At 47.7% G+C, this 25,560-nt stretch overlaps 2 protein-coding genes across 3 annotated transcripts; one reads left to right on the top strand and one right to left on the bottom strand.

Moving 5' to 3' along the window:
• Nucleotides 1-2,887: 2,887 nt before the first annotated feature.
• SMIM11 (small integral membrane protein 11) lies at nt 2,888-25,560 on the bottom strand. Of its 2 annotated transcripts, none has more exons than XM_079704446.1 (4): nt 25,523-25,560; nt 21,873-21,975; nt 17,071-17,248; nt 2,888-2,958 (listed from the first exon to the last, which is right to left on the bottom strand). In XM_079704446.1, the coding sequence occupies exons 2-3, from the start codon at nt 21,882-21,884 to the stop codon at nt 17,084-17,086; spliced, it is 177 nt and encodes a 58-aa protein (XP_079560572.1). In that variant the 5' UTR covers nt 21,885-21,975; nt 25,523-25,560; the 3' UTR covers nt 2,888-2,958; nt 17,071-17,083. The 2 variants fall into 2 exon arrangements, with proteins under 2 accessions (XP_079560572.1, XP_079560571.1); XM_079704445.1 differs by lacking the exon at nt 2,888-2,958 and adding an exon at nt 14,823-14,978.
• Nucleotides 4,437-5,192, top strand: LOC307053340 (uncharacterized protein C21orf140 homolog; the record flags this gene model as incomplete). Its single annotated transcript, XM_079704714.1, has 1 exon — nt 4,437-5,192. One exon carries the CDS (start codon nt 4,437-4,439, stop codon nt 5,190-5,192), a length of 756 nt encoding a protein of 251 aa, XP_079560840.1.

The following is a 25,560-nucleotide window of genomic DNA, read 5'->3' as shown; positions in this document are numbered from 1 at the left end:
ACATATACACCTCACACACACACATACTTCCACATATGTAAACACACTCTACACACACACACTCTTACATCCACACTCACATGCATCTTTTTTGTTTCACAGGAAAGAGAAAGATCACATTTTGGGGTGAATGAAACTCCTCCCTTGCCTGGTCCAATTCTCTCATCCTACGTGTGATGAAAAGCAGCTGTGAGGAGGGTCAAGGCGTGTGAGAAGCACCCCCTTGGTTCTGGTCAACTCTCCTTAGCTCTAGAAAGTACATTAGAAGGATTTTTTTTAAGGATTTTTTTTTTGTGGAAAAAAGGTGACTGGGGATTCTTCTCCTGGTTGGCAAAGAGAGGAGAAGGGGCACTTTTGTCCTCTCTCCCCAAGCGACTTGTCTCCCAAGCGGGGTGATAATCATTCCAGCTCCATGGGTCGCCGTGAGGATTAACCAAGATGCTTCATGTTGAGGGACCAGTGCTGTTTCCAGCACTAAGTGCTCTAGAACAATATCATCACCCCCAGTCACCGACAGAGCAGGGGCTTCATGACCTCACTTGACAGACATGTCTCATTGGGGGTGACACTCCAACAGCGGGTTGTGGGACGATGAAAAGTCCGATACACACGTGTACACACACACACACACACACACACTCTCAGTGGTGGATCGTCTGCTGAGCAGTGAATTTGGGTTTCTTCCCAGCAGTTTTTCCTTCTTGCCCTGCCCTTTGTAGGGGGTGCTGGGCTCTGTGCTCGTTGACCTGGAGGAGATTCAGGATGCCAGGCCGAAAGCCTGAGGGCAGGCCCTCTTCCCCTGTAGCTGAGATTGTGCTACTTGTCCTGCAGAAGGTAGGGGAGGACAGGGCTGCCTTGGGCCGGACAGAGCCTCTTGGGTTGGGGGAACTGTGGGGTCCTCAGCCTATTCACTCTTGGTCCCCCTGGAGTTGGCTGGGTCCCCTGGGGCAGTGGCCTTGGGCACACACCTCAGTGGGCCGGATCCTAGCCTTGAGGTTGTTAGCCCCAGCAGGACTGCAGTGCCTAGGTGCCAGGACCACAGGGTTGGATGCAGGCACATCCACATGTGCCCACAGTGAGCAGCGGGGAGGGGTGGCCTCAGCATCCTGCCAACACTCTGGCCTTGAGGGTGGGGTAAGGAGCCCCTACAATGCCCGAGTCCAGTGTGATTGATTTATATCAATAAGAGGCTGTCTTACACAGTGAAGAAAGTCAGAAAGAAAAACAGATATCGTATATTAACGCATATATGTGGAACCTAGAAAAATGGTACAGATGAACCAGTTTGCAGGGCAGAAATAGAGACACAGATGTAGAGAACAAATGTATGGACACCAAGGGGGGAAAGTGGCAGGGGGTGGTGGTGGGATGAATTAGGAGATTGGGATTGACATATATACACTAATATGTATAAAATAGATAACTAATAAGAACCTGCTGTATAAAAAAAATAAAATTAAATTCAACAATAAAATAAGCATAATGTTTCCTGCACAACCAAGTTTGTGGAATAAGACTCAAAGTAGCACATGTAAACACACATCTGTGTATATGTGCGGCAACTCTTTCAGTTTATGGGATTTGGTGGGGGGAGGTTACAGTTGCTGAAACCAGTTTCCAAACGTTCCCCCCTTTTGGTGACGAGCACAATTTGTGGCAGGTGTGCCAACAGAACCACACTAATACTTACACACTGAGTTAAGATTTCTGTTACTCTCCGTCTTTGAACCGAACAAACTTGATCTCCCAATTATACAAAATTCATTTCAATGAATTAAACATGTGACAGCATTGTACCTTAGAATATCCCTTACCCAGGCAGTGGAGAAGAAAGAAGTACAGAAATGTTTTCTAGAAAAGCAGATAGTAGTGACTCTTAGGGCCAAGGGAGAAGGTTGTGACTGGGTAGGGGTGTGGGGTGTGAGGCTTCTGGGAAAGCAAGGTTCTATCTTGAGTCCTGGGAGGTACTTAAAAGGTGTTGCCTTATAAGTCATCAAGGAGATGTATACCTACTGCCTCCTGGCGGTCCTTCTGCCACCCTGCACACTCTCCAAAGTGGGACGTGACCCAGGTGAAGCTTTGTTCTTTCTCCCAAGCCCTTAGTGTCTCCCAACAGCACCTGAAGTCAAGAAGGGGAGAGCCACAAGGCATAGCATCAGGGGAAGGAGTGAAGGGAAGGGTTCTCTGAGTTTCTCTGGCCGCCCATGGTGCGATGCTTTGCTTGAGTCCAGACCCCACACACTTTGCTGCCTGGCAGGCTACTTCTTGGTCCTGCCCGGATGCAGGCTTGGCCTCTCCCTGGGCCAGTGAGGGTGGATGCTTGTGGTCTTTGTTGCCTTCCTTTCTGTCAGGCTGGACAAGATGTCCCAAGCTCATCTTGCCCATTTCCTTCCCCAGACCTACAATCAAAGGACCCCTGATTCCTTCAGTAGGAAATAATATTGAGAGACCATAATCTGTAGGAGTATACATTGCTACTGAGTTTGTTTGTTTGTTTTGGTTTCTGACATGATAAATAGTGAGGTTCATTAGTTTCCGTTTTAGAGATCATTGTGTTTTAGTTTTCTTTTTTCACTCTTGTTTTTTTAAAAAATGTGAAATGTTTACATTTTCTAGTCAAAACTATAAAACAAGATACATTCAGAAAAGATTTCTCACTTTTTTTCCTCCTTCCTGTTCTATCCCTTCCCCTATAGGTAAGCATTTTTAATTAGTGTTAGGTTTATTCTTCTGTTGTTTATATTTGAAAATGCAAGCAAGTATATATATTCTTTATCATTTATACACACACATATATTTACACAAAGGTAACATTATACATTTTCTTCTACACTTCTGGGCATGTTCCTCATATCCATACATAACTGAAGATTGGATGAGAGAAGCAAAGAATTGTTGTCTTGGAATTGACTTCATTGTATTACATAATGTTTTCACATTGCTCCAGGCCACAGGGTCCTGTGGGAGAGCAGGCAGAAAGGGGTGTCTGAATAGGGGGGGGCTCTAGGACCACCATTACCACTTCAACCGAGCAGCCACACTTCTACATATTTAGCATCCATATCAAATTTGGTCTGAAAATGGTTCCTGCCACCAGAAGAAAAATTCTAAGAGAAAACGGCCACAATTATCAACCCAAACCCACTGATTCTAGCCTCTGAGAAAGTTGCTTGGAGAGCAGGCTTCATGTTAACTTTACTATGCTAGGTTAGTCCTACTGTCTGGCATTGCCTAAACTTGAGTCCCAAGAAAACTTTGTGGGAAGAAAATCTTCATCCATTCAACAGTAGAGAAAAGGACCCAATAAATCAGTTTGTCCACATCTTCATTTGAGGGAACCCATTATTCACATTTATGAAAGATCTTTAAGGAGACAAGAAAATACAAAGGAAATTAAAGAGGCTGCTAGAGTTTGAAGTAAACTGTCATTTTGCCTTGAGTATATAAAATTAAAGTCCTTTGTAGACAGGGTATTGAATTAGCTGAAGAATTGGCAGCCCCAGTGAAAGACAGGTATGCAGGCTGACTTTCTTTCGCTGTTTGCCATACCCTTTCTGCCACCTGGAAAAGCCACTCTTGATTGTGAAAGTGGACAGGCAGCAGGCACTAAGTTCATGTGTACACAGACATAAACCATATATGTGTCTAGGCCTCACCGGACATATCATGACTGTACCCCTGGGGCCTGGCACAATGCCTGGTGTATAGTAGGTACTCAGAATGGTTGAATGAACAAATATATTACACTCCATCCTCATGACCTAAGTGGAAATGAGTCAGGAACTTGGCTCATCACTGTTAAAAGGTTGCTTTAGGGGCTGAATTGTGTCTCCCCCAAATCTCATGTTGAAGCCCTGACCCCCAGGACCTCAGAATGTGACTATATTTGGAGACAGGGTCTCTAAAGAGGTGATTAAGGTAAAATGAGGTCATATGGGTAGGCCTTAGTCCCATAGGACTGGAGTCCTTATAAGGAGAGAATAGGACAGAGACACGTGGGACACAGAGGAAAGGCCAAATAAGGACATAGGGGGAAGGTGGCCATCTGCAAGCCAAGGAGAAAGGTCTCAGGTGAAACCAGACCTGCTGACACCTTGATCTTGGGCTTCTAGCCTCCAGAACTGTGAAAAAAATAAATTTCTGCTGTTTTGTTACGGCAGCCTTAGCAAACTAATACAATTGCCAATCTCTCTCCAGACCTACTACAGATGCAATGTCAAAGTAACATCTTGGATGGCTTGCCATTCCCATTCCCACGTCATATAAGCCAGAAAGGAATTGTTCTGACTGTGTGTTTCATGATGCTTTGAAATCTAAAGTGTATCTATGGGACCAGCTCAGCAGTAACAAAGCCCTTTATGAGGTCATCATCCCACTCTTGCCAGATCTCTGCAGATGGAGACACTCAAGCTTTGAAAAACACTTGAAGAGCTACCATGCCTCACTTTGCAAAACCTCTTTTAAGAAACATTATTATCAGAAATCTATTCAATAGCATGAAGAGGAAAAAATGTCTCCAGTATTTGAAAACCCTGAGAACACTGCAATATGATGGGTTTACAACTGTATATTTTGGGGAAACTGATATCCCTGAGAGTCTTGTAACAGGGGAAGATTTTAGTGATGGCTATTTCATGCCAACTCCAACTTGGTGTATTGTGCACGCCGGTGGTAGTCAAGGATGGATGCCTTGGAAATATCGGATGTTCCTAAGGGATGAGTTATGCATCAAACAAGAAGACAGCCTCTTCTCTGAGTTCTGTGATGTGGCAAAGAAGACCTATGGGCAGTGCACCATTGTGGTCAAAGAGAGAAGGCGGCAGGATGAGATGAAGCCAAAGGAAGACAAAGAATCCGAGGCCCAGGCCCATGTCCCATCAGTCATTAACTTAACTAACATCACATGTTGTCCTGAGGTGGCCAAGTCCTATGGCCATAAACTACTCTCTCTGCCTTCCCCTTATAGTTATCTGAACCCTCTAGACTCAGCCTGGTCTTCTCTGAAATGGTTTATCATCAATAACAGAAAGGAGTTTTGTTTGCAGTCCATTGATGGTGTCTATTCCTACCAGTATATACTCTTCAATGATTTAATTAGCAACGGGATTGAAAGGATAAACCCAAGCGAATGGAGAACACTAACTAACAAAGTACAAAGATGGGAAAACTACTATCTTGGTAAATTTTCTTAAGTGCGATTCCTCTAACAAACAGGAGGGCTGTTCTGTGGGCATGATCTTTACCAATTCTGTTGGGTTTGATTCTGGACCACTGCAGCCAAAGATACTCCAACAATGACCTCACAGGGATGCTGTGAGGACTGCTTCCTAAGGGCATTGGCAAAGTGCTTATGGTTTGCTGAAGGTTTCATTAAATCTTGTTGGTAAATTAGTGATCTTGACTTTCATCTGGTTAAGGCCACTCTGAGGGCTATTATGTCAGTGAGAGGATGAGAGTTAAGCGAGCCCAAAGGAGCTTGGAAGTGAGCAGAGATGAACAGAGTTAAAGGTTGTGTGAGGAAAAAAAGAGAACCAAGAGTGTGCTCACAAAAAATTGAAATTCACTAGTGTGCCTACCGGTTTCAGTCCACCAAAATAATCCCCAGGGAGCCGGCTTGCCATCAACAGATGTGGTCCAGATGGTGGCTGAACAGGCTGTTTCCCTTCCATTGCTTGAAAGCAAGGAGGCAGAGGGTGAGCAAGGGACATCCAAGGAAGTGAAACCCCATCCAGATCCTCCAGGCAAGTTGGTGGTCCCCATAAGGAACCTGGAAAGCTATGACAGTGATTGGTTCAAGTTGGACTTGGTGGGTGAATAGGTGACGTAAACAGGAGGGTCTACAGAACCCATTTATCCAATCCGTCTCCCATTCCAATTCCAAGAATCCCAACGGGAGGTCATTAACCTGTCATGCAGTTGCATCTCGGGGCCCTGGTTGCTAAGCCACCTGTGGCCGGTACAACTGCACCCTAAAGTCTGGGGCTGCTGCTAATGGTGGCTGTAAGGATTTGTGGTGGTATTTTTCACTTTTATTAAAAAAAAAGCCCTGCCTCCTATTAAACATATCACAAAATTCACACTTGTTTATGTATGTTCAGGCAGTAATTTTATAATAGAAGTAATTATTCTGGGGTATGTCAAAAACAACGTCTGAAAATTGCTACCAACTCCCAACAGACTTGCCTATATATCAGATGGTGAGGCCAGGTTCCCGGTAGCCAAGCACAGAAAAATCAGATTCTTTGCTTGTCTTCTGCCCTAATTCCTTCCTGAAACTCCCTGGATTATTTAGAAACACTTCGTCAGAAAACAGATGTTCAGTGCTTTTCAGCAACTAAGCGGTGGACTTCTGCAGCATCCTGTTATTATGCATTTTATCTGCAGATGAATCACACTCACCACCTCCAACCACTGGGAACCAGACACTCTCAGCTGCACCTCCCACTTTACAGCCGACTGTGCAGTATGAGTTTCTTGTGGCTTCTGTGACAACTACCACACACTTGGTGTATTAAACCAACAAAAACTTATCCTCTCCCAGTCCTGGAGGCCTGAAGTCTGAAATCAGTTCCGCTGAGCCAAAATCAAGGTGTCAGCAGGGCCACGCTCCCTCCACAGGCTCTAAGGGAGAACCCATTCCTGGCCTCTTGTGGCTTCTGGGTGGCTGCCCGCCTTCCTTGCCTTGTGGCCACATCACTCCAATTGCTGCTTCTGTGGCCACATTACTTTCTCCTCTTCTGTGTCAAATCTCCCTCTGCCTCCCTCGTATAAGGACACATGTGACTGCATTTAGGTCCCATCCAGATAATCCAGAATCATCTCACCATCTCAAAATCCTTAATTTAATCACACATGCAAAGATTATTTTTCCATATAGGGTAACATTCACAGGTTCCAGAGATTCAGACCTGGATACATTTAGGAACCGTTATTCAGCTGAGCACAGGTTCTAAAGAAGGTTTTCTTCTGCCAGCTGAAATACTGCATTTCCCACTGGCAGTTACCCCTGATGAAATGGCTCTCACTGTGTGGTACTTTTATTTTTAAACCTTTTATTTATTTTATGAAAATTTTTTATTTTTATATTTTGGCCATGCTTTGCGGCATGCAGGACCTTAGTTCCCCAAGCAGGGATCAAACCTGCACCCCCTGCTGTGAAAGCGGGGAGTCTTAACCACTGGACCGCCTGGGAAGTCCACTATGTGGTACTTTTGTGTGGTTTTTTTCACTACCTGTTTCATGTATGTTTTAGAATTTATGTTCCTTAGGGGTAAGTAGTAGGACTCAGACCTCCTTGGTGACTTCAGTGTCAGTAGCCTGGGCTGGGGATGTGAGTACGTTTTGCCCTTACGTCGCATTTATCTCACACCTGTCCGGAGTTCTGTAGTGACAAGCACTAACAGCTATACACGCTTAACTCACTTAATCCTCACAACAGTCTGCGATGTAGGAACTACCATTGTCTCCATTTCTCAGAAGGGTAAACGGAGGCACAGAGAGATACGTAACTCTTCCGCTCCAGTGCGGAAGAGCTGAGGTTCAAATCCAGAGTTCCCAGGAAGAACTGTTATTCACACAGCCTCTCTACTAACGAGCAGCTCAGTTCACCCTCAAAACAACCTCTCAGGTAGGTTCTATCACTTTCCCATTTTACAGATGAGGAGACTGAGACACTCAAGCCAGTCAGATCCTAAGCCCATGTGCCCAGCTGCCACGCTTGGCTTGGTTATTGAAACACGGTGTAAGGCTTGCCTCTGACATCAGACAATCATCTGGCAAAGTGACTGCCTCCAATTGGACACAACAAAATATGCTTCAGCACAATATTGAGCTAGAGGCAGGTACTTTTTAAAGACACATTATTTTGCAGTGAGAAAAAAAATGGGAGGTTCTTGGGTTATCAGATGAACAAGATAGACCAACAGGAGCTATTTTTCTTGGAAAACCGAGACGATCTAATAAAACGAGTTAGGATTGTATTCCTTTGAGGCCTTGTTCAATCATTAGAAAGCAAGTAGGGGAAAAGAGAACATTGGTATAACCAGAGATCAAAGGGCCACGGGTAATGTGCAATTGAGTTACATAATATTGTACTCGTAATTAAGAAATGCTGCTTTATGCCAAGCATGGAAACTTCCAGGAGAAAATAATGGAAAGTACACGGGGTTTTGGGAATCGGATGGATCTCGTTAGAATCAGAAGTTTCCAGCTTGTTAACTATGAGACTTTGGACAAGTTACTTCCCTGAGGCTCAATGAACTCATTCATAAACCAGAGTTGAGGGCTTTAAACACTTAGCACACACCAAGCCGCTACATCATGACCAGCCTCGACTCAGTGCTCAATAAACTGGAGCTCCTGTTATTGCAGTGCAGGCTGGGCTTCCAGCAAGCGCATCCACAGTTACATCTACTGTAGCTGACCTCATTTCCTTTTCACTCTTTGTGGCAAATTCTTGCTGCTTTTTATCACTGGGTTGTAATCAGAGTAGACACATCTTAAGATGTGTCTTTTGATCAAAGGAAATTCTTTTCTCTGGCATTGCTTTTAAGACCGTCTGAGATAGGTTAGGGAATTAAGGATAAGAGGTCTCTTCTGGTGGTGTGGACAGCGAGGATGGTGAGTACAGCCTGGAACCTTTTGGGGAGCAGCACTTGTATGAAATAAACAGTGGGTGACAAGGCCCAGCAGCCCTGTGGGTGTGGACACATCCTCTGGAAGACCCTTTGTGATGTCGGTGGCACTGACTCCTTCGGAGAGGTTGGCTGAGGGAACATCTCATCCACTTTGGTCCTCATCAGGACCAACAACCACATGCCCACTCCCTTCCTGTGGGCCAGGCTCCCCCTGGGAGGTGGGGCATTGGAAAATGCGCTGCCCTGGAAAGAGCCCAGAGGGAAATAGGCAAATGGAGCTGAACGCCCACTGGCTCAGGCCTTGACCACTCAAGGAAGGTCCAGGCTCAACTGAGTTGATCGAGCTGCACCTGGCCAATCAGGGGACCGAGTTGGCCCCCCATCCCCACAGGTGGTACACACTCCTTCCATTTGTAATCATTTTACATGTACAGAACATTTTTATATACTTGACCTCATTCAGTTTAGACACCCACCCTGTACATAGGCAGGGCAGTGATCGTTAAGCTCATTTTACAAATGAAGACAAAGTCGGTTGGTAACTGACTCACCTGGAGGGATGCCCACCTGTAGTGACAGGAGGGTCAGGACTAGAATCCACGTCTTCCTATCAGGAAGTTCTCACACCCCTCTCTAGCTGGCTCTATGGGTCAGTTAGGATTAGGTCAGACTATGAGTAGTGGAGACCTAACCACAGAGATTTAAACAAAATAGAAGGTACCCTCCCATCCCCCACCAAAACAAGAAATGCTAAGGTGGCAGTTTAGGGCTAATATGATGGATCCACGATCATAAAGAACTCAGGGCCTTATCTTGTTCCTCTACTGTCCTAGACTTGGTTCCATCCTCAAAGTCACCTCATAGTCCAAAATGGCTGCTGAAAAAGCCATTGCATTATCATTCCAGGTAGCAGAGAAGGAGACAAGGAGGAAGAAGCGCTCATCCCTTTTCTTTTAAGGGGCTTTCCAGGAAGTCTCACACTTAAATCTTCCACTTAAATCTCATTGGCCAGACTTAGTTGCAAGGGAAGCTGGGAAAAGTAGTCTTTATTCTGGGTGGTGATGTGGCCAGCTGAAAATCCCCGATCCCCTTCCTTTGGGTGTTACCATTCATCCACTCACCAAATATTCAAGCACCTTCTATGTGCCTGTCACATGTGGCCCGGACAGGGGCCCAAAGAAAGTAAGCTCGGGCCCTGGAGGCAGTCAGGTTGGTGGTGTGGAGTACCTCTCGGTCAGTGAGATTTTGGAGGTGTGGGGAGTGAGGGCTCAGAGTCCAGGGCCTGGCTGGGGAGTCAGGGGCAGAGCGGCAGGAAGAGGTGAAACTGGAGCCGAGGCCAGAGGAAGAGCAGGGACTTCATCACAGTGGGTAGAGGGGGAAGGGGACGGCCAGCCCAGGAAGAAGGTCAAGTGTGCCCAGCCTACCCACTTCCCAGGGCACGGGGTATGTGAGTGCACGTGTGTGTGTGCAAGTGTGCGTGTGGCGGGCAGGGAGCAGTGCGAGTGGAATGAAAGGAAGAATGCAAGTGTGGAAGGGACAGGATGGAAAAAGAAAACAACGTGTTGTATGAGAAGGAGTTTGGGCTATTCTAGAAGGAAAGGAAAGACACTGAAGGGTGCTGAGCAGGGCGATGGGTTAGGGTTTTCAGGTTAGGGCGGGGAAGCATAAGTTTTCCCACCAAGGAGTCCAGCTCCTGCTTAAAAACCCATGTGTGGTTTTCCAGGCCCGACTGCAGGCAGTTACAAAGGTGTCACCCAGCAGGGCTCATGGGGGCAAAAGCCACCCTCCCCACAGCAGACTTGGTGACAGCCAGGGCCCTGCAGTCTCTGAAGGAAGCTGTAGTCCACGACTCAGGCCCCTGCCCTGGAAGGAGAGGGGAGAGGCGACTGCAGACCCCAGGTCCTCGGGCTCTGCCCACCGCACCCAGCATCCCTCCCGCGCTCAGAGCAGAAGGACTTGCCTCAAGCTAAAGGGGAAACCGAGGCCTTTACCCAGCACAGCTTCCCTGGGTATCTCCTCGCCCTGCATTTACCGGGGCCTTCAGTGCCCGGCCCCCAGATGCCACCCACCTCCAGCCCGGCCAGGTTTCCTTCCCTTTTCCTCTCGCATCTCCTTCAGCCTGTGATCCTGCTCAAGCTTACTCCTTCTGGAAAAACCTTTCCCTCAACCCTGCCTTCCCCTAAGGCTACCAATGTCTCTGTCCCCACCTTTGAGGTGCACAGCAGGCGGCAAAGTTGGGAGAACTTCTTTGACAATTTTTAAATAATCAGCTCGCCGTGAAGTCCCTCCAAATTTAATTCCATGGGGCTAATTGTGAATCTTTGAAAGGTACAATCAGTACATTAGAGAGTGTCCAAAACATCTGGAAATTCAAGGGAAATATTGAGCCAATTATTTGAAAGCTAACCAGTTATGTGTAATTAACATATTGCTCAGACAAAAATTTGTTTCCTGACTTTGCAGACCACACACACACACACACACACACACACACACACACTTGAAATTAGGATGCAAACGGCACTGTTTCTATTTCCTCCTACCCTCCCCACTTCCCACAGCCTGGCCTCTGTCCTCAGCGTGTCGTCTTGAAGACTTGATGACCCACGACTTGGAAAAACAAGAACGCCTGCCCACCTGCCCTGTCCTTGCACGGGAGTGAAAAGTACAGGCCCAGAGCTGAACTGCGAGGTCCACATCCTGTCCCTGCCTCTTGCCAGCTGGGGAACCTTAGACAGAGAGGTTAACCTCTCTGTGCCTCGGCTTCCTTATTGTGAGACGGGGACGGTGACACATGTTGGGGGTAATGGATGTAAAGCAGGAGGAAGAGTTAAGGGCTAAACAAGGATTCGCAGCTACGTTCCTTCCCTGCTCCCCAGCCTACTGGCTCCAGATGTTCCTTCCCAGCCGGGCTTCTGGCTCATCACCCTCCGCCCATCGTTTAAGGCTCCAAAGGAGATTCAAGGACCACCTCATCGGCATCCCCTTGGGGTTTTCAAATTTGTTCACAGATTCCTGGTCTCTCCCGCATGGCTTTTGATGCCGTGGGTCTGGAGCCCAGCCCAGGAATCTGCATTTTAAACAGCCTCTCGTGTGTGCTCACATTAAAGAACCCAGCCTCAATCCTCTTTTCCCTCCAGACTCTCCATCACCCGTAGCTTCCCTCCGACAAGGACGAGACCTGTGGTATCTCAGCACCGCTGGGGATCTCAAGTCGGCTGAGTCGCAGTACTGCGCATGTGCAGGCCCGGCCCATGCAGGAGGCTGGGAAGGCTGCGTGGAGACAGATGGGCAAGAGGTGACCTTTTTTCAAACACCCGGGATTTTTTGTTTGAAATATTCAGTTCCTGAAATATATTATGTACGTCTCTGCCTCATTAAGCAAAGTATATAAAGACAGTTTCACCTTTCCTTAATGACTAGAATCATCATCATGAACAAGTCATGATGGGTGGCGTTCCTGGTGTGGGCTTGGCGATCGTACAGATGAGTTCTCAGGCCTGGTGTGCTGCTCAAAGACCGTCTCTCTTGCTCTGAGGTATTTCTGCCGCCAACAGCCTTTCTTCATATCTGATTCTAGTATGTTGTAAGCTCAAAAACCAAAAACGTGTTAGGAACCCATCTAACAAGATGAAATATGATCTGTGTGAGGGATCCTGGGGCTCTCTTGTGCGTGGAAGCCATAGATTCCAGTTTACCTTCTCTGAAACATTTTTCAGCTGCCCAGGGACGGTGGTCTTATGGAATCGTTCTCAGTTATGGTCCCGAGAGAGGCTGGGTAGGTGCAGTCAGATGGGGTCCTGGGTGTGGGCTTTACCAATCACTCCATCCACCCAGGTGTTCAGGCATCCAACCACTTATTTAAAGTCAAGCTACAAATCTACTGACTACATGTACACAGGGTTGGAATAGTATCAATAACTCCAACTACAGTAAGTCCCCTACATACAAACCTTCAAGTTTCAAACTTTCAAAGATGCAAACATGCATCTGGTTCCAGCAAGGAACCAGAACCTGTGCCATCAACGTCAGGCGTGAGTGAAACTGCAGCTTGCCCTCCGTCTCCTGTTGCTGACGACCCTTCAGCTCCACCATCTCCCACCTCCTCTCCCTCCTCCAGTCAGTAACTCTTCTTGCCTGTTCACTCGATGCCAGCCCCTGGATGCCAGCTGTTGTACTGTACTGCTGTACTCTTCAAGGTACTGTACTGTAAGATTAAAAATGTTTTCGTGTTTTTTATGTATTATTTGCGCGAAAAGTATTATAAACCTATTACAGTACAGTACTATAGAGCCGACTGTGTTAGTTGGGCACCTAGGCTAACTTTGCTGGACGTACACACAAAATTGAACTTCCGAACGCACTCTCAGAACAGAACTCGTTCGTATGTAGGGGACTTACTATAGTGATTATCTCCCCCTAGTGGAAGAAGAGAGTATCAGAAAGGTTAACTTAAACCCCAAAACTCCATTTACAGAAAACCTGTGGGTGCGGTCAATGGTTTATTCCTATCCTTAGATGATCTGCTACCGAATTTTCCAAGAAGACGGCCAGATGTTCCACCAATTCCAAAACTGAGTTCTAAATCCCAAAGCCTAGAAACACACCTGTGTTTAAAATAAACCTGAGCATCTACTAGGTGGGCATAGAGTCTCCGTGAAAAGCCAAGGCCACTCTCATCTCATCTCTCTCTCATCCCCTGCCCTTGAATTTATGAGGCACATAGGTGTAAGTACATATGAGGAAAGGGTGCCCAGAGGTAGTGGGTGTGATGCCAGGTGTGCTGGGAGCCCATTATGCCCTCATCCTGCAGAGAGGTGAGGAAGTAGAGGCCGAAGCCCTAGCGCAGGAGCCTAGGGCAGGGTGGGTGGGTCACCCGCCAGGATGCAGAGTCCACCCTGACAAAGGCAGGAGGCTAGGCCATGGCCCAGGGTCAGCTCTGGACCCTACCTGAGCAGGTCAGGGAAGCGAGGGTGCCAGGCTGCAGAGATCGCAGGGCATCTCACCTCTGCTCTGGTCATCTGTTCCTGCTGCACGAGACCCAGGCCACAGCGAGGCTCCCAGGCAAAGGCCAGAGCAGCATCCTGCAGGGAGGCTGAGGTGCGAGCATGAGGGAAAGTCCCCTTCTATTTTGGGATTTGTCGCTTGTAGAGTCAAAGTCTCCTGTACTTAAAACTTTGATTCTGTGTAAATTCTGTTTTCTAAATTGTGATTAGGAGCAGCCAGCAATCACAGTAAAACTTAAGAAAAATATAATTCCCTTTATTCCTCATGCTTAAAATTCCAAGTTCTGCCAACCTGGGCCAGGATGGTGTGGGGCCGGGCTGAGGTAGGGGGAGTATCTACTAACATGCCCTCGCGCAGATTTTCCACGTGGCTGCCTGCAACGAGACCAAACATTCCACCATACTTGTGGCTTTGGTTACCGTTGCCTCATTCCCCATCCTCTGTGGTATCTTGAGAGAAGTGAAAAGACAGGAGCCTTTTGATAGAGACCTCAATCGGTTAGGGGCTGAGTCAAAAGACTTATGGACCCCACTCCTCTCAAATCTTACAGTCTGCTGGGCATGTCCTGCCCTCCATCTCATATCAGCAAATCGGAACAAGCAAACTGGTGGGGAGAGAACAAAGCACACCTGGGATCCTCTTTCCTCCTCACAAACAGGCAATTCCTCCTAGACTTGGTACCCACCGGGGTAGGAGGGTCTCAACCCGTACCCCTCCCTGCAAGGACCTCACAGGTCAGCAGAGGCACGATGCTCCTGGAGCAGCGAACAGCCCCTCCCCCCAACAATGAAAACACAAGAAAGAGCCGCAGTGCTCGGAGGAGAGAAGAGGAGGAAAGGAGCGTAGGCACTGGGGCAGCAGGTTGGAGGGCCGGAGGGGTGGGTGAGGGAGAGCAGGCTGATGCGACAGCTACGGTCCTGTCGTCTGCGGAGGTGCACCTGTGATCTGGTACCCATGGCTAGGAGGTGCTGGAAATGCAAAATTCCCTCCTCTCACTACACAGAGGGGTGTGTGTGTGTGTGTGTGTGTGTTTGTGTGTGTGTGTGTGTGTGAGAGAGAGAGAGAGAGAGAGAGAGAGAGAGAGGGAGGGAGAGGGAGGGAGGGAGAAGGAGAGAGAGACATACACATACTTTGGCTTATTCCAAAGACCAGAGACACCCTTTTTACAAAGCTATTTTATTTTAGTAAACAAAATACTGGTTCTTTTAAAAGCACAGAAAAATTCACATCATTTTAAGACTATAGGCTGGGAGTTTATCTTCTGACATACCATTCAATAATTAAATCTTTCATCTCAGCCGGAGTCCACTCAAGCTGACATTTAAATTACAAAATCTAGAAAGGAAGACCAAAGGGAGAAGTATGAAATGTCTCACAGAGTAAGAGTGATTGTTTTACTTGTTCAGCATTAACCTTTATGTTCAGCCATTCACAATTAAACAGAAACCACTGAAGCTTATCTATTAAGGAATGAAGTTTTAGCATCACAATTTCCTTTCGTCTAAAAATCGCTTTTGTTTAAAACAAGGCTCCAGGCCAAGCTTTGATAAGCTGCCAGCCTAGGATGGGAAACGGACTGCCCTGGTCAGTTCTAGGCTCAGCTGGACAAGCCATCCATCCCTACTTCACTGACGGGCCTCTACTGAAGTCTGTGGGAAGGAAGAGGCGTTTATGACCTCACGCCTCATCTTTTCTTTCTCTTTGCGGTTAACACACAAAATGATGACTCTACGGATTAGAAATCCCATCAACGTTTCAATGGAAACTGCCTTCCCTCACCTGTTTCAATTCTGAAGTGCTCCCTCTTTCCCCACTCTAGTGCCTACTCATGAATTTCAGTCAATAAAACATCTTTTTTTTTTTTAAAAAAGGCACAATTTCATTAACAATAACTTCTTTGGCCTGGCAGGGTATCCAGCTCACTAAGGACCAGTGAGAGGATGGTCTCCTCCTCTGGGGTGAGGAACAGGAGCTGAGCGCTTCCCGCAGCTCCCTCCCTGAATTCGGCATTCAGGACCAGGACACCGTGCAACCGGGAGTGACACACTGGGGTTGACCTTTCGACCTGGGTTCAATTCTGGTTCTGTTCTGCACCATGTACAGTGGGGGCCATTTGTCAATCTGAATGGACCACACGGGGTCGTCAGGAGTGGTCAGTAACATCGCTGTATGTGAAATGCTCAGCAAAATGCTAGCCCAGAACAATCATTCAATACGTCATTATAATTATCACTCATAAGTATGCTTTTTAGCCTCAACAAGTCTACGAGTATTGTAAGGGAATTCACGTCTACAGAAGCCTGTCTCAGAGTGGACAGAGGTTTTGGAGGTCACCAACCCAGTGGTTCCTACAGTGACCTGTTGCTGAGAAGACAGCATAAGAATCACCTAAAACGTTTTCAGAAGAACAGGTGCCAGATGCAACCACAGGCAGAATGGAATCTCTCTGAGGCTGGACCCTGGGAATCTGCATTTTAACAAGCACCCCAGGCAAATCCTGATCATTAGCCAAGTTTGGGAACCACTGACCTAGAATTCTCTGCTACCATATTTGAATCCTCTGATTTTTAGAGAAAAGCATAGAACTCAACCTGAGAAGTGATGAAACTAGATGAGCACAACAGAATTTAGGAAACTGCTAATTGTCCTAAATTCGATCTGTAAGGGGGTGTTTAATAACTTCCTGGTGCCTTAACTCAACAAACACATTCGGGGCACCCCCTGTGCTCTGGGACAGGCACTGGGCTACAACAATGAGGAAGACTTTGTGCCCAGTGAGGCGGTCATCGGGAAGGCCCTCTGGCCAGGGGACCAACCAGCAAAGGCCAAGGGGCATGAACGTTTATCGTGGTGAAGGAATGGTCTGCAGGAGCCTAGAGAGAGGCAGCAAAGGGGGCAAACGTGACCGGGGTGAGGATACACTGGGAAGGGATTTATATGCCATACCTAGGAGGCATTATCCTGAGCTTAGCAGGGCTTCTTAATCTTAGGTACAGGCAGGGGTCTTAAATGACCTGTGACCCCACTTCCTCCCCACCCCTGTCTGCAATTTTATGGACAATTTGGGTGTTTCTAGTATGTGAGCTTCTGCAGGGAGAAGGTCCACAACTGTCATGATATTCTCAAGAGTCCTGGGGCCCAAATCCTGTTAAGCACCATTGCTCCCAATGAGAGGGAACCAGCGCAGGCTGAGAGCAGAGGCGTGGACTAATCACACGTGCCCTGCAGCTCACGAGCAGACGGGGCTCAAGGGTCAGGACCTGCACCCCGCATCTTATACATGGCTGTGCTATCTCCTGTGACAGGTGGGGCTCCGCGCTCACCCACAGCCTTCAGACCGAGGGATCCGGAATCCTCTGAACTATCACATGCAAGGACAGGCCCGCCCTAACCCACTGTGCAGTCTGCATTTGCAAAGTCCCAGTACCTTTGATTTCCCTTTAGTTATCCTTCTTCTCTGACTGCTTCTTCTTTTCAGCTTCCAGTTTTTGCTGTTTTGCTTCCAATTTTTTCCTTTGGTATACTTTGGCTCCGGCAAATGCCAGGCAGAGAATTAATGTTTTCGCTGCCAAGATATACAGCAGCAGGGGCACGTGTTCGAGAACCTTAAAGAGGAAAGAAACTATCCTAGATGATCGATAATTGATAAGGAAGGTTTCTTTCATGTTCCTTCATTCAACACACATTTCCTGTGCACCTATTACGCAGCAGGCACTACACTAGATGCTAGAGCTTCACTGAGGTAGGACAGACGCGGTCCCTGTCCCCGTGTCACTGACAGTCTAGTTTCAGGTGCCCTTCGTCACTCCCTTGTTGCTGGCTTCGCAGAGGCCCACCAGCGGCCGGCGGGTGTCACAACTCTGTTCCCTTACAACCTGACCCTGCACGCTGCCGACCACCTGGCCCTCTGCGTCTGAGGCAGCAGCTCGGTCCAGTGCGAGAAGCCGGAGCCAGGCGATCGGTCCCAGCCCAGCTGTGCCGCTGACTGACCCACTGACAGACCGTGCGACCTGGGTCCGTCACTTGACTTTCCTGAGCTTCTGCTGCTTCACCTGCAAAGGGAGGTTGGAACCAAACTTCCTTCTGAATTCGCCACCCTTAGAGGATGCTACGATTTTCTCTTGGTTCCAGCTACTCATGAGCACCGGTATTTGAAGATAAAATAAAAATATAAATAAAATACAATGAAACTTAAAACATTAAAACTTAGCTACTTGTTTATTGTTCCTATAATTTCCTGTCGGAGGGAAGTTTTAACCCATTGGCTAGAATGAAGGCTGGGGAATAACCAGGGGTTGGAATTACTCACTTTTTGCACCAGCAGGCTTTATTATGAAATTCTGTATATCACAGGTATCTCAAGGCAAATACTATACTAGTTTTGTAAACATGATTAGTATGACCTGAGTGATAATTATGAGCTTTCTGTGTGATTAAAAATTCCTTCCTAGGGCTTCTCTGGTGGCGCAGTGGTTGAGAGTCCACCTGCCGATGCAGGGGACACGGGTTCGTGCCCCGGTCTGGGAAGATTCCACATGCCGCGGAGCGGCTAGGCCCTTGAGCCATGGCTGCTGGGCCTGCACGTCTGGAGCCTGTGCTCCGCAACGGGAGAGGCCACAACAGTGAGAGGCCCCCATACCGCAAAAAAAAAAAAAAAAAAAAAATTCCTTCCCAAATAAAGTGAAAAGGTATGCCTTCGTTGAGAGATCATGATGCTAGAGGACTAGGTAGGATTTAGTCCAATGAAACGATTAGGTTAAATGCCAAACATCACTTACTATAAGCAGCACCAGTATAATGAGACTCTGCAATGGACAGTGCATTAGTCCCTCCCTCCAATGGTTTCACTAAAGCTCATCTGAAACTAGTTAGTGAAACCTTTAGCTGAGAACAGTAGGCTCGCAGACATGGAGGGCTAGAAAGGATTTTCAAGACGACTTGGTCTACACCTTGTTATACAAGCGAGGAAAGTAAACCTCAGGGCAGTTGAGAGGCCCATCCACGTGACACGGCTAATTCATGAGGAAGCCAGAGCTGGAACAGAACATTCCAGCCCCTACGCCAGCTGTCTTTCCACTGATTCTTGATTTTAATGTAGTGGAATTAATGAAATCAACTAATTATGTCCCAAGAACACTCTGAGTAACTAGATAATGGTTTTCAACCACAAAATCATTTTAAGGTAAAGAATAAGCACAACCTATGCACTTCAGAATGCTCACTCTGGCAACAGTATAAAAGACTAAAAAGGTTACAAGAGTGAAACCTTTTATCCTGATAAGTAGAAGCAGCTTAGAATCCTGATTTGGTGTCCAGGTCCTTCCTGCCTCAGACCTATGGCTAATCTCCCCGACCTCCCCCCAGTTACCCTCTAACTCTTCTACTTTCTTGAAGGCTCACATTTTAGGGATGAGGACTGGCTCTATGTTTAGAAGCCAGCTAAGAAAGAAAAGATTGCTAAATTGTACCTCCCTGGAGGCAAAGATCACCAGTTTGGAGATATAAACTTCTTTTTACGTCCACTAGGACTTTCCAGGCTAACCGAACCCTGGCTTACTCTGGTAAAAGTTACTGTCTTCCAATTCTCTCAATCTCTATGGATGAGCCTCTGTAGTCCTGTTATAACCGAGGCAACATCACAGCCCATGGCTCCTGTGACCTAAACCCAACACTTAGCTGTGGCAGTTACAGGAATGTACATCATTGCAACCAGAAGTTAGAAACCCACTGAAATGGAAACACATCAACAAATGGACCCAGGTAAGTGGTCTCAGTATTTACTTTCTTTTTAAAGGCTGTGGAGAGAAGGTGACAAGAAGCGGAAGTTTCGGGACTGCGAAGGTGCCGGGTAGAGGCAGTGGAGGTCAAGGACACCACAAGGGCTAAAGCGAAAGGTTTCAGGGCCCCTGTTCCTGCAACGCTCTTGGACGGTTTTGCTAAATCTTCAGTCGTGTTCAATCTCCTCCTCTGATTTCCAACAAACCCCTCACGTTAACTCCCCAAACCTGCAAATCTTCAAGGAAGTAAATGAGTAAAATATAGTTGGGTGGATTAGATTTATAACAATTTTTTAAACAAAATCCCAATACCTGTGTCATGAGAATGACTGACTTTTTAAACACACTCTGTTGCTAAAGTACTAATACACAGGTAGGGCTGACTGTCGCTGATGGCCACAGGCCGACCGAGCTAGAAAGGGAAGCACAGGACTCACCGGGGGCTCCATAATCCTTCAGCCTCCTGGGGGGTCACCGCAATCAGGGCAGGAGAGGCCATTCCTTTCTGACACTACATGGAAGGGCGCCCCCCCTTAAACATGAAGCTGCTCCCTGGCAGCCCTGGAGCTGGGTGTCTGCCCCAAATTGGGAAGGTACAGGCAGATTTTGCTGCTGACACAGGAAAGGACTCCTTTTGTGACGAGCAGAATGGCCCCGGGTGGTCAAGTGGGTCAATGTCACTCCACAATGAAAAAGAAAATGTTCTCTGCGTAGTGCCTCACCGGTACACATCACAATCGCCTGGGAACTCGCTAACCCCAGGCCTACGCAATCAGAAACTCTGGGCACGGGGCCACAATCCATATTTTAACTAGTCCTCAAGGTGGTCGTGCTACACGCTGCGGCCTCGCAGCACCAAGCACACGGTCTGACCCTCGCTGGCTGACGTGGCCTCTGGTACCAGCTACCGCCTGTTGTCAGGCTCTGCAGAGGCTAAAAAGCCTTCCCTACATCTCACCCCACACTGCTCTCTGCTTCCCCTACCCCACACCCTCTTACTGCCTTGTCTTTCCTTCCCAGCCTTTCTACTGGCAGCGCTGGAACCCCAACACAGGCGAAACAAACGCTCCCGCATCTCCAAGCCCTGCACAGAATGCTCACTCCGCCTGCTGAATCTCAACCAGGCTCAGTCCCCAGAGCACTCCCGCAGGGCCCCCCAAGCCCCATGGAACTGGGGAAGGAGGGGGGTCTGTCCTCTCCCGCCTCCCAGATCCTGCTTCCAGACCTTTCCACGTCTTGCGATGAAAGCCAGTGGCTGTTCTGAACAAGGAAATGCTTATGATCATTGAAAAAATACATACAATGAGATGCTAAGTTTGAAAATACACACATTACACATATATGTGGAAAAAGCACAGGAAGAAAATACACCAAAATTGTTAACAGTAGCCATCTCTGGATAGTGAGACGATACATGATTTTGATTTGATTTGACACTTCTCAAAGCATCTATTTTCGTGACTGCTCTCTCAGCCAACCTCCAACCTACCCCACTCCATCTCCTTCCGGGAGGTAACGTGACACTCCCCTCTCTAAGACGTGCTGACTATGCCCACAGCCCTCTGAATGCTCGCGGCTAACAGGGAACTCTTTGCTTGCCCTTGAACTGCTGCCCCCACCAACTGCATCTAAGGTTTTACAGGGGTCAGTTGTGTTTATTCTGCAGCCAGTTTACTCAAGTAGCACTTGATGTTATAATAGATAATTTATTTAAACACGAGACTCATGAACTATGACTATGTAAAGGAAAGTCTGCTTCCATGAAAACTAAGTTGCATGCTTTGAAAGACTCAGTTTGAATTGGAAAAAAATGATACTGTTGGCAACACAAATGTAAAAGATTAGGGAAGAAGAGCATAAAAATCGGGAAAGGGGGCTTCCCTGGTGGCGCAGTGGTTGAGAGTCCGCCTGCCGATGCAGGGGACGCGAGTTCGTGCCCCGGTCTGGGAGGACCCCACATGCCGCGGAGCGGCTGGGCCCGTGAGCCATGGCCGCTGAGCCTGCGCGTCCGGAGCCTGTGCTCCGCAACGGGAGAGGCCACAGCAGTGAGAGGCCCGCGTACAGCAAAAAAAAAAAAAAAAATCAGGAAAGATTTTGTATGCAGATTGCCTCATCAGATCCTTACTCATCCACTTTAAAGAAACCAAAGTGTGAAATTATAGGTGACACTTCAAAGGCATGGTTTTTGCAAGAAAGGTGAGGCAGATCTGAGGGCAGTCGATGTCCTCTCAAAGAAAAGGCCTAGCCTTCCTCCAAAAGTCTGGCGAATAAATGTACATTTATCTGTTTTCATTTAAAATATTACATATTATTAGGATTCCTGCTTTAATCTACTTTTTTTCCTTCTTTTCTTTCTTCTCAATCAACCCATCCCTACAGAACTATTATTCTGAATTTTTATGATCAGGAGAAAGAAAAACCCCAAGCCATAAATGTTTAATGGTATTCTTACCTTCCAGTTCATGCTGGGCCAACTGGGAGTTCCCTCCTGGTCAGTGCGGGCCACTCCACTCAGGCAAGTTGGAGAGGGGGCTGGAGCGGCAGGTCTCACTGTCCTGGTGGGGAAGAGAAGCAGGTTAGCGTGGGCTTTCTAGCGCAGACCACCTTAGGAAGACTTCTCTTGGATGGAGAGAAGGCCCATGAACAAAGACGGCAAGCTCTGCAGAGAGGAGGGTAAGCGTCCCCAACAAGGTGACCAGAGCCTGCTGGAAAGCAGAAGGCCTGGGTGAGGGTCGAGACAGCCTTGCCTCTTGCTGGGCAGAAAGATGTCCTTGGCTGCACTTCACTGGGGAAGGGAGCACAGCCCAGCGGAGGTGGCGGCACTGCTCCTGAGGGGACGTACGCTCCCATTCCATTCATCTGTAGACACAAGAGCCCAGGTCCAGAATCTGTTCTTCCACCCACCCCCTGCCTTGAACGAGAGCTGGTCTGTGGATGAGTGTCATTTTATTTCTCAGGTCGTCTGAGTGTTAATTCAGGTAATCTTGGTTTTTTTAAGTATCTGGAGGGAAGGGAATAAGTGATGGGGGAACACAATATCCTAAGAAAGCCATTCAAACCTAGAATCCCCTCTAAAACGTGAGGGAGACCTAGGGGAAGGTGAGGCAGGAAGTGACAAGGCAGGGACACGGCTGGAGCACAGGATTTGCTCTGAGGCCTCCGACGTCACTATTTTTAGAATACGACACCCCAAGAGTCAGAAGACTTGAGCTCTGGATGAAGAGCCTACATACTCTGGTAAGTGACTTCCCTCCGGGGGCCTCCGTCCCATCTGCAAATGAAGATGGGGGTGTCAACTAGATGGGCTCTGGGGCCCCTACTTTTTTTGCAGTTCGGCGACCTTGAGCATAATAGTCACAGCTTCACTTCATTGTGCCCGGCTGTGCTGAAGTGCACTACATGCGTTAACTCAGCTCGTCTTCACACCAGCCCCAGGAGGTGCAGTTTACCGTCTACACTTTGGAGATGAGGAAACAAAGTTTCTGTGACACGTCCAGAGTCACGGTGGGGACTGAGATTCGAACTCATCCAGTGCGGCCCCAGAGTCTTATCCTAATGCAGACAGAGAGCTTTGCAGTAAAAAATCATGGGGATGCTTCTCTTTAAATGTACTTACAATTAGAATCAAGAAAGCAGAAAATTTCACACGCCTTTAGAATGGGGCTAATGAGATAAACTTCAGGGAAGATGGTTTTTAAAACTTTCACTTACAAAAACATCTAAATAGAAAAAGTTCAGACCTCATTTACTCAAGGTCATAGTATCTTGAAAACAAGCTGGCAGTTGGCACAAGATAGCCAAGTTTTCCCCGTGACTTTTTCAAAGTCAGATAAGCTACCAACAGGACTTTACACCATAAATCTGTTTCAATGCGATGACCATGGTTGAAGGTGCTTATTACCTTCACGTATATATGGCCTATTTGTCTTTAAGTAGCAGCAGATTCTGCCCTGCACTGGAGAAATATGTTCCTACCAGGTTATAACCCGTTGCTGGAATTTTCACTTTGAATAATCTCTAATAATCTCAGGAATCAGCCATGTTGTAAATTAAAATGTTTAAGGCTGTGCAAATTTTATTTTTACAACTCCTGCTTTTATTGAGTTGCCTGCAGATATAAGTAGACAGGTTTGGCTGTTCCCTACACATTTTCTGAGCCCAAATTACATACTCAGTGAATTGAAGTTGGTAAGATATTAATTCCCAAGGTCAAGGACCACGAATAGGTCCAAAAAGGTTACGGGGGAAATAAAAAGAATGCCCAGTGGTCTGGCCCTCTGGTAAACATGTACTATGTTTACTAGCGGTGTGACCTTGTACGAGTCACTGGGCCTGTCTAAGCCTCAGCTCCCTTGTCTGTAAATTCTCCTTCAAAGATTGGATCATCTAAGCGCCATGTTCAGCACATGAAAAGCACTGAACAAATTATCAACCATAACTGTTACGATAAATACCTCTTTCCACTAATGGACATGTCAAGCTACAGAACATAAGCAAGTGGCATCCAGGGCGAAGTGAGACAGCAGGGTATGGTATAAAGAACCACCACTGGGCAAGCAGGAGAACTGGAGATCTGGACTGTATTCTTGGTGGCACCAATGGCAAGGCATGTGACCTGGGGCAAGCCATTAGCCTCTCTAAACCAAAGTGTTATCATTTTAAAAACCTGAATCCAAAGAACAACGCTGTAACACTGAAATGCCTAAGTCACCACTCTCTTTGATATCACAGAATCTAACTAAAAATATACTGGCAGCTGCCTCAACATCATATCTAGAGTGATAAGATTCAATCTCTTTAGGAAAGAGACATATTTAAAGTCCATCTGCAAAGCAGTGGAAGGAGTGCATTGAGGGTGGGAGATGAGAGGGCAAATCAATCAAACTCATCCCCACCCACTGCCTCCAAATGATAACTTTTCTCCATCTCCCTTAAATTACAGGCTCCAACTCAGCTAATTTTGTAGCACCCTGCAGGACTTCAGCAAATGAGAACAACTGAGAAAGCTAAAAATATCGTCAGGCTATTTGCTCTGCTGCCATATGTACACCTGATGCAATATTAGAACCAGGAGGCAGCTGGCATCTGAGGGCTGAACTGCAAAAGCCAACAAGACGGGGACAATTTTGAGAGGCATAAAATCTGTGAAGTGCAGGAAGTTTTAAGCTTCCCCTGGAACTATCCACCGTCTTAGCTTAAAACCCCAAAATAATAATGGCTTAGGAAGAAATAGTTCTCTTTCCTTCACTGCAAAAATATCCTGATTTCTCCTTTGCCAGATTCCTCCTAAAAAATAGAAGAGCCAGTGGCTTATTTTGATTAGGCCAATTACAGCAATATGGACAATGTGTAGTCCACAATTTTCTTCTTGGCACACCTAACACACCCAAGGGTCTGTCTGTCTCTGGGTGTCTCATTACAGCTACTCATTAGGCTGTGTCCTTAGTTTGAATTGTCCGAAGCCGTTCTCATTCCCCGTCTCTACCGTTTTCACCCCAACCCTTCACCCAGTCATCTGAAGTAGAGGTAGGTGCGGGGAGGAGAGGGTTCCAGTTGAACCTTGGGTATCACTTGGTCGACCTCTGAGCCCCACGCCCGGGTCGGCCGGGGTTCCCAGGGCGACGGGCTGAGCCTCGGCTCCTCCGTAGCCGGAGAGCCGGGCCAGGGTCCGCTACAGCCGCGATACCTGGGAGCAACGCCTGCCCCGCTCAGACCAGAGGATGAGGACCAAGGGTGACCACTGCTCCCCTCCCCCCCCCCCCATTCTACAGAACATTCCAGGGCATTCGCTCGCCCCCAAATCTCTCTGGCGGGAACCACCTCTGGGTCCCCCCCCGCCTCGGCCTGCGTGCCAGCCTCAACACGCCGCCCCCGGCGCCGGATCCGCCGATTTCGCGGCGCCTGGACAACCTAGCCAGGCAGGACGCTCTGCGGGGGCGGGGGGACATGACCGCTGTCAACCCCGCGGTCCCCGGGGGCCCGCTGGAGAGCGTCCTGCAGAGAAAGTGCAAAAGCGGGGCGGGTCGCCGAACTCCACAGCGCCCCCAAAGAGCTGCCGGGTCTCGGGTCAGGATTCGGCAGACACGGACACCATCCACTTACAACTCCAGGCCACGGAAGATCCAGCTCGCCGCCGGTAC

The sequence above is a fragment of the Hyperoodon ampullatus genome, assembly GCF_949752795.1.
Source record: "Hyperoodon ampullatus genome assembly, chromosome: 5".
Lineage (NCBI taxonomy): Eukaryota > Metazoa > Chordata > Mammalia > Artiodactyla > Ziphiidae > Hyperoodon > Hyperoodon ampullatus.
The sequence above is the reverse complement of the archived record's forward strand: the minus strand, read 5'-3'. Positions and strand labels throughout refer to the sequence as shown.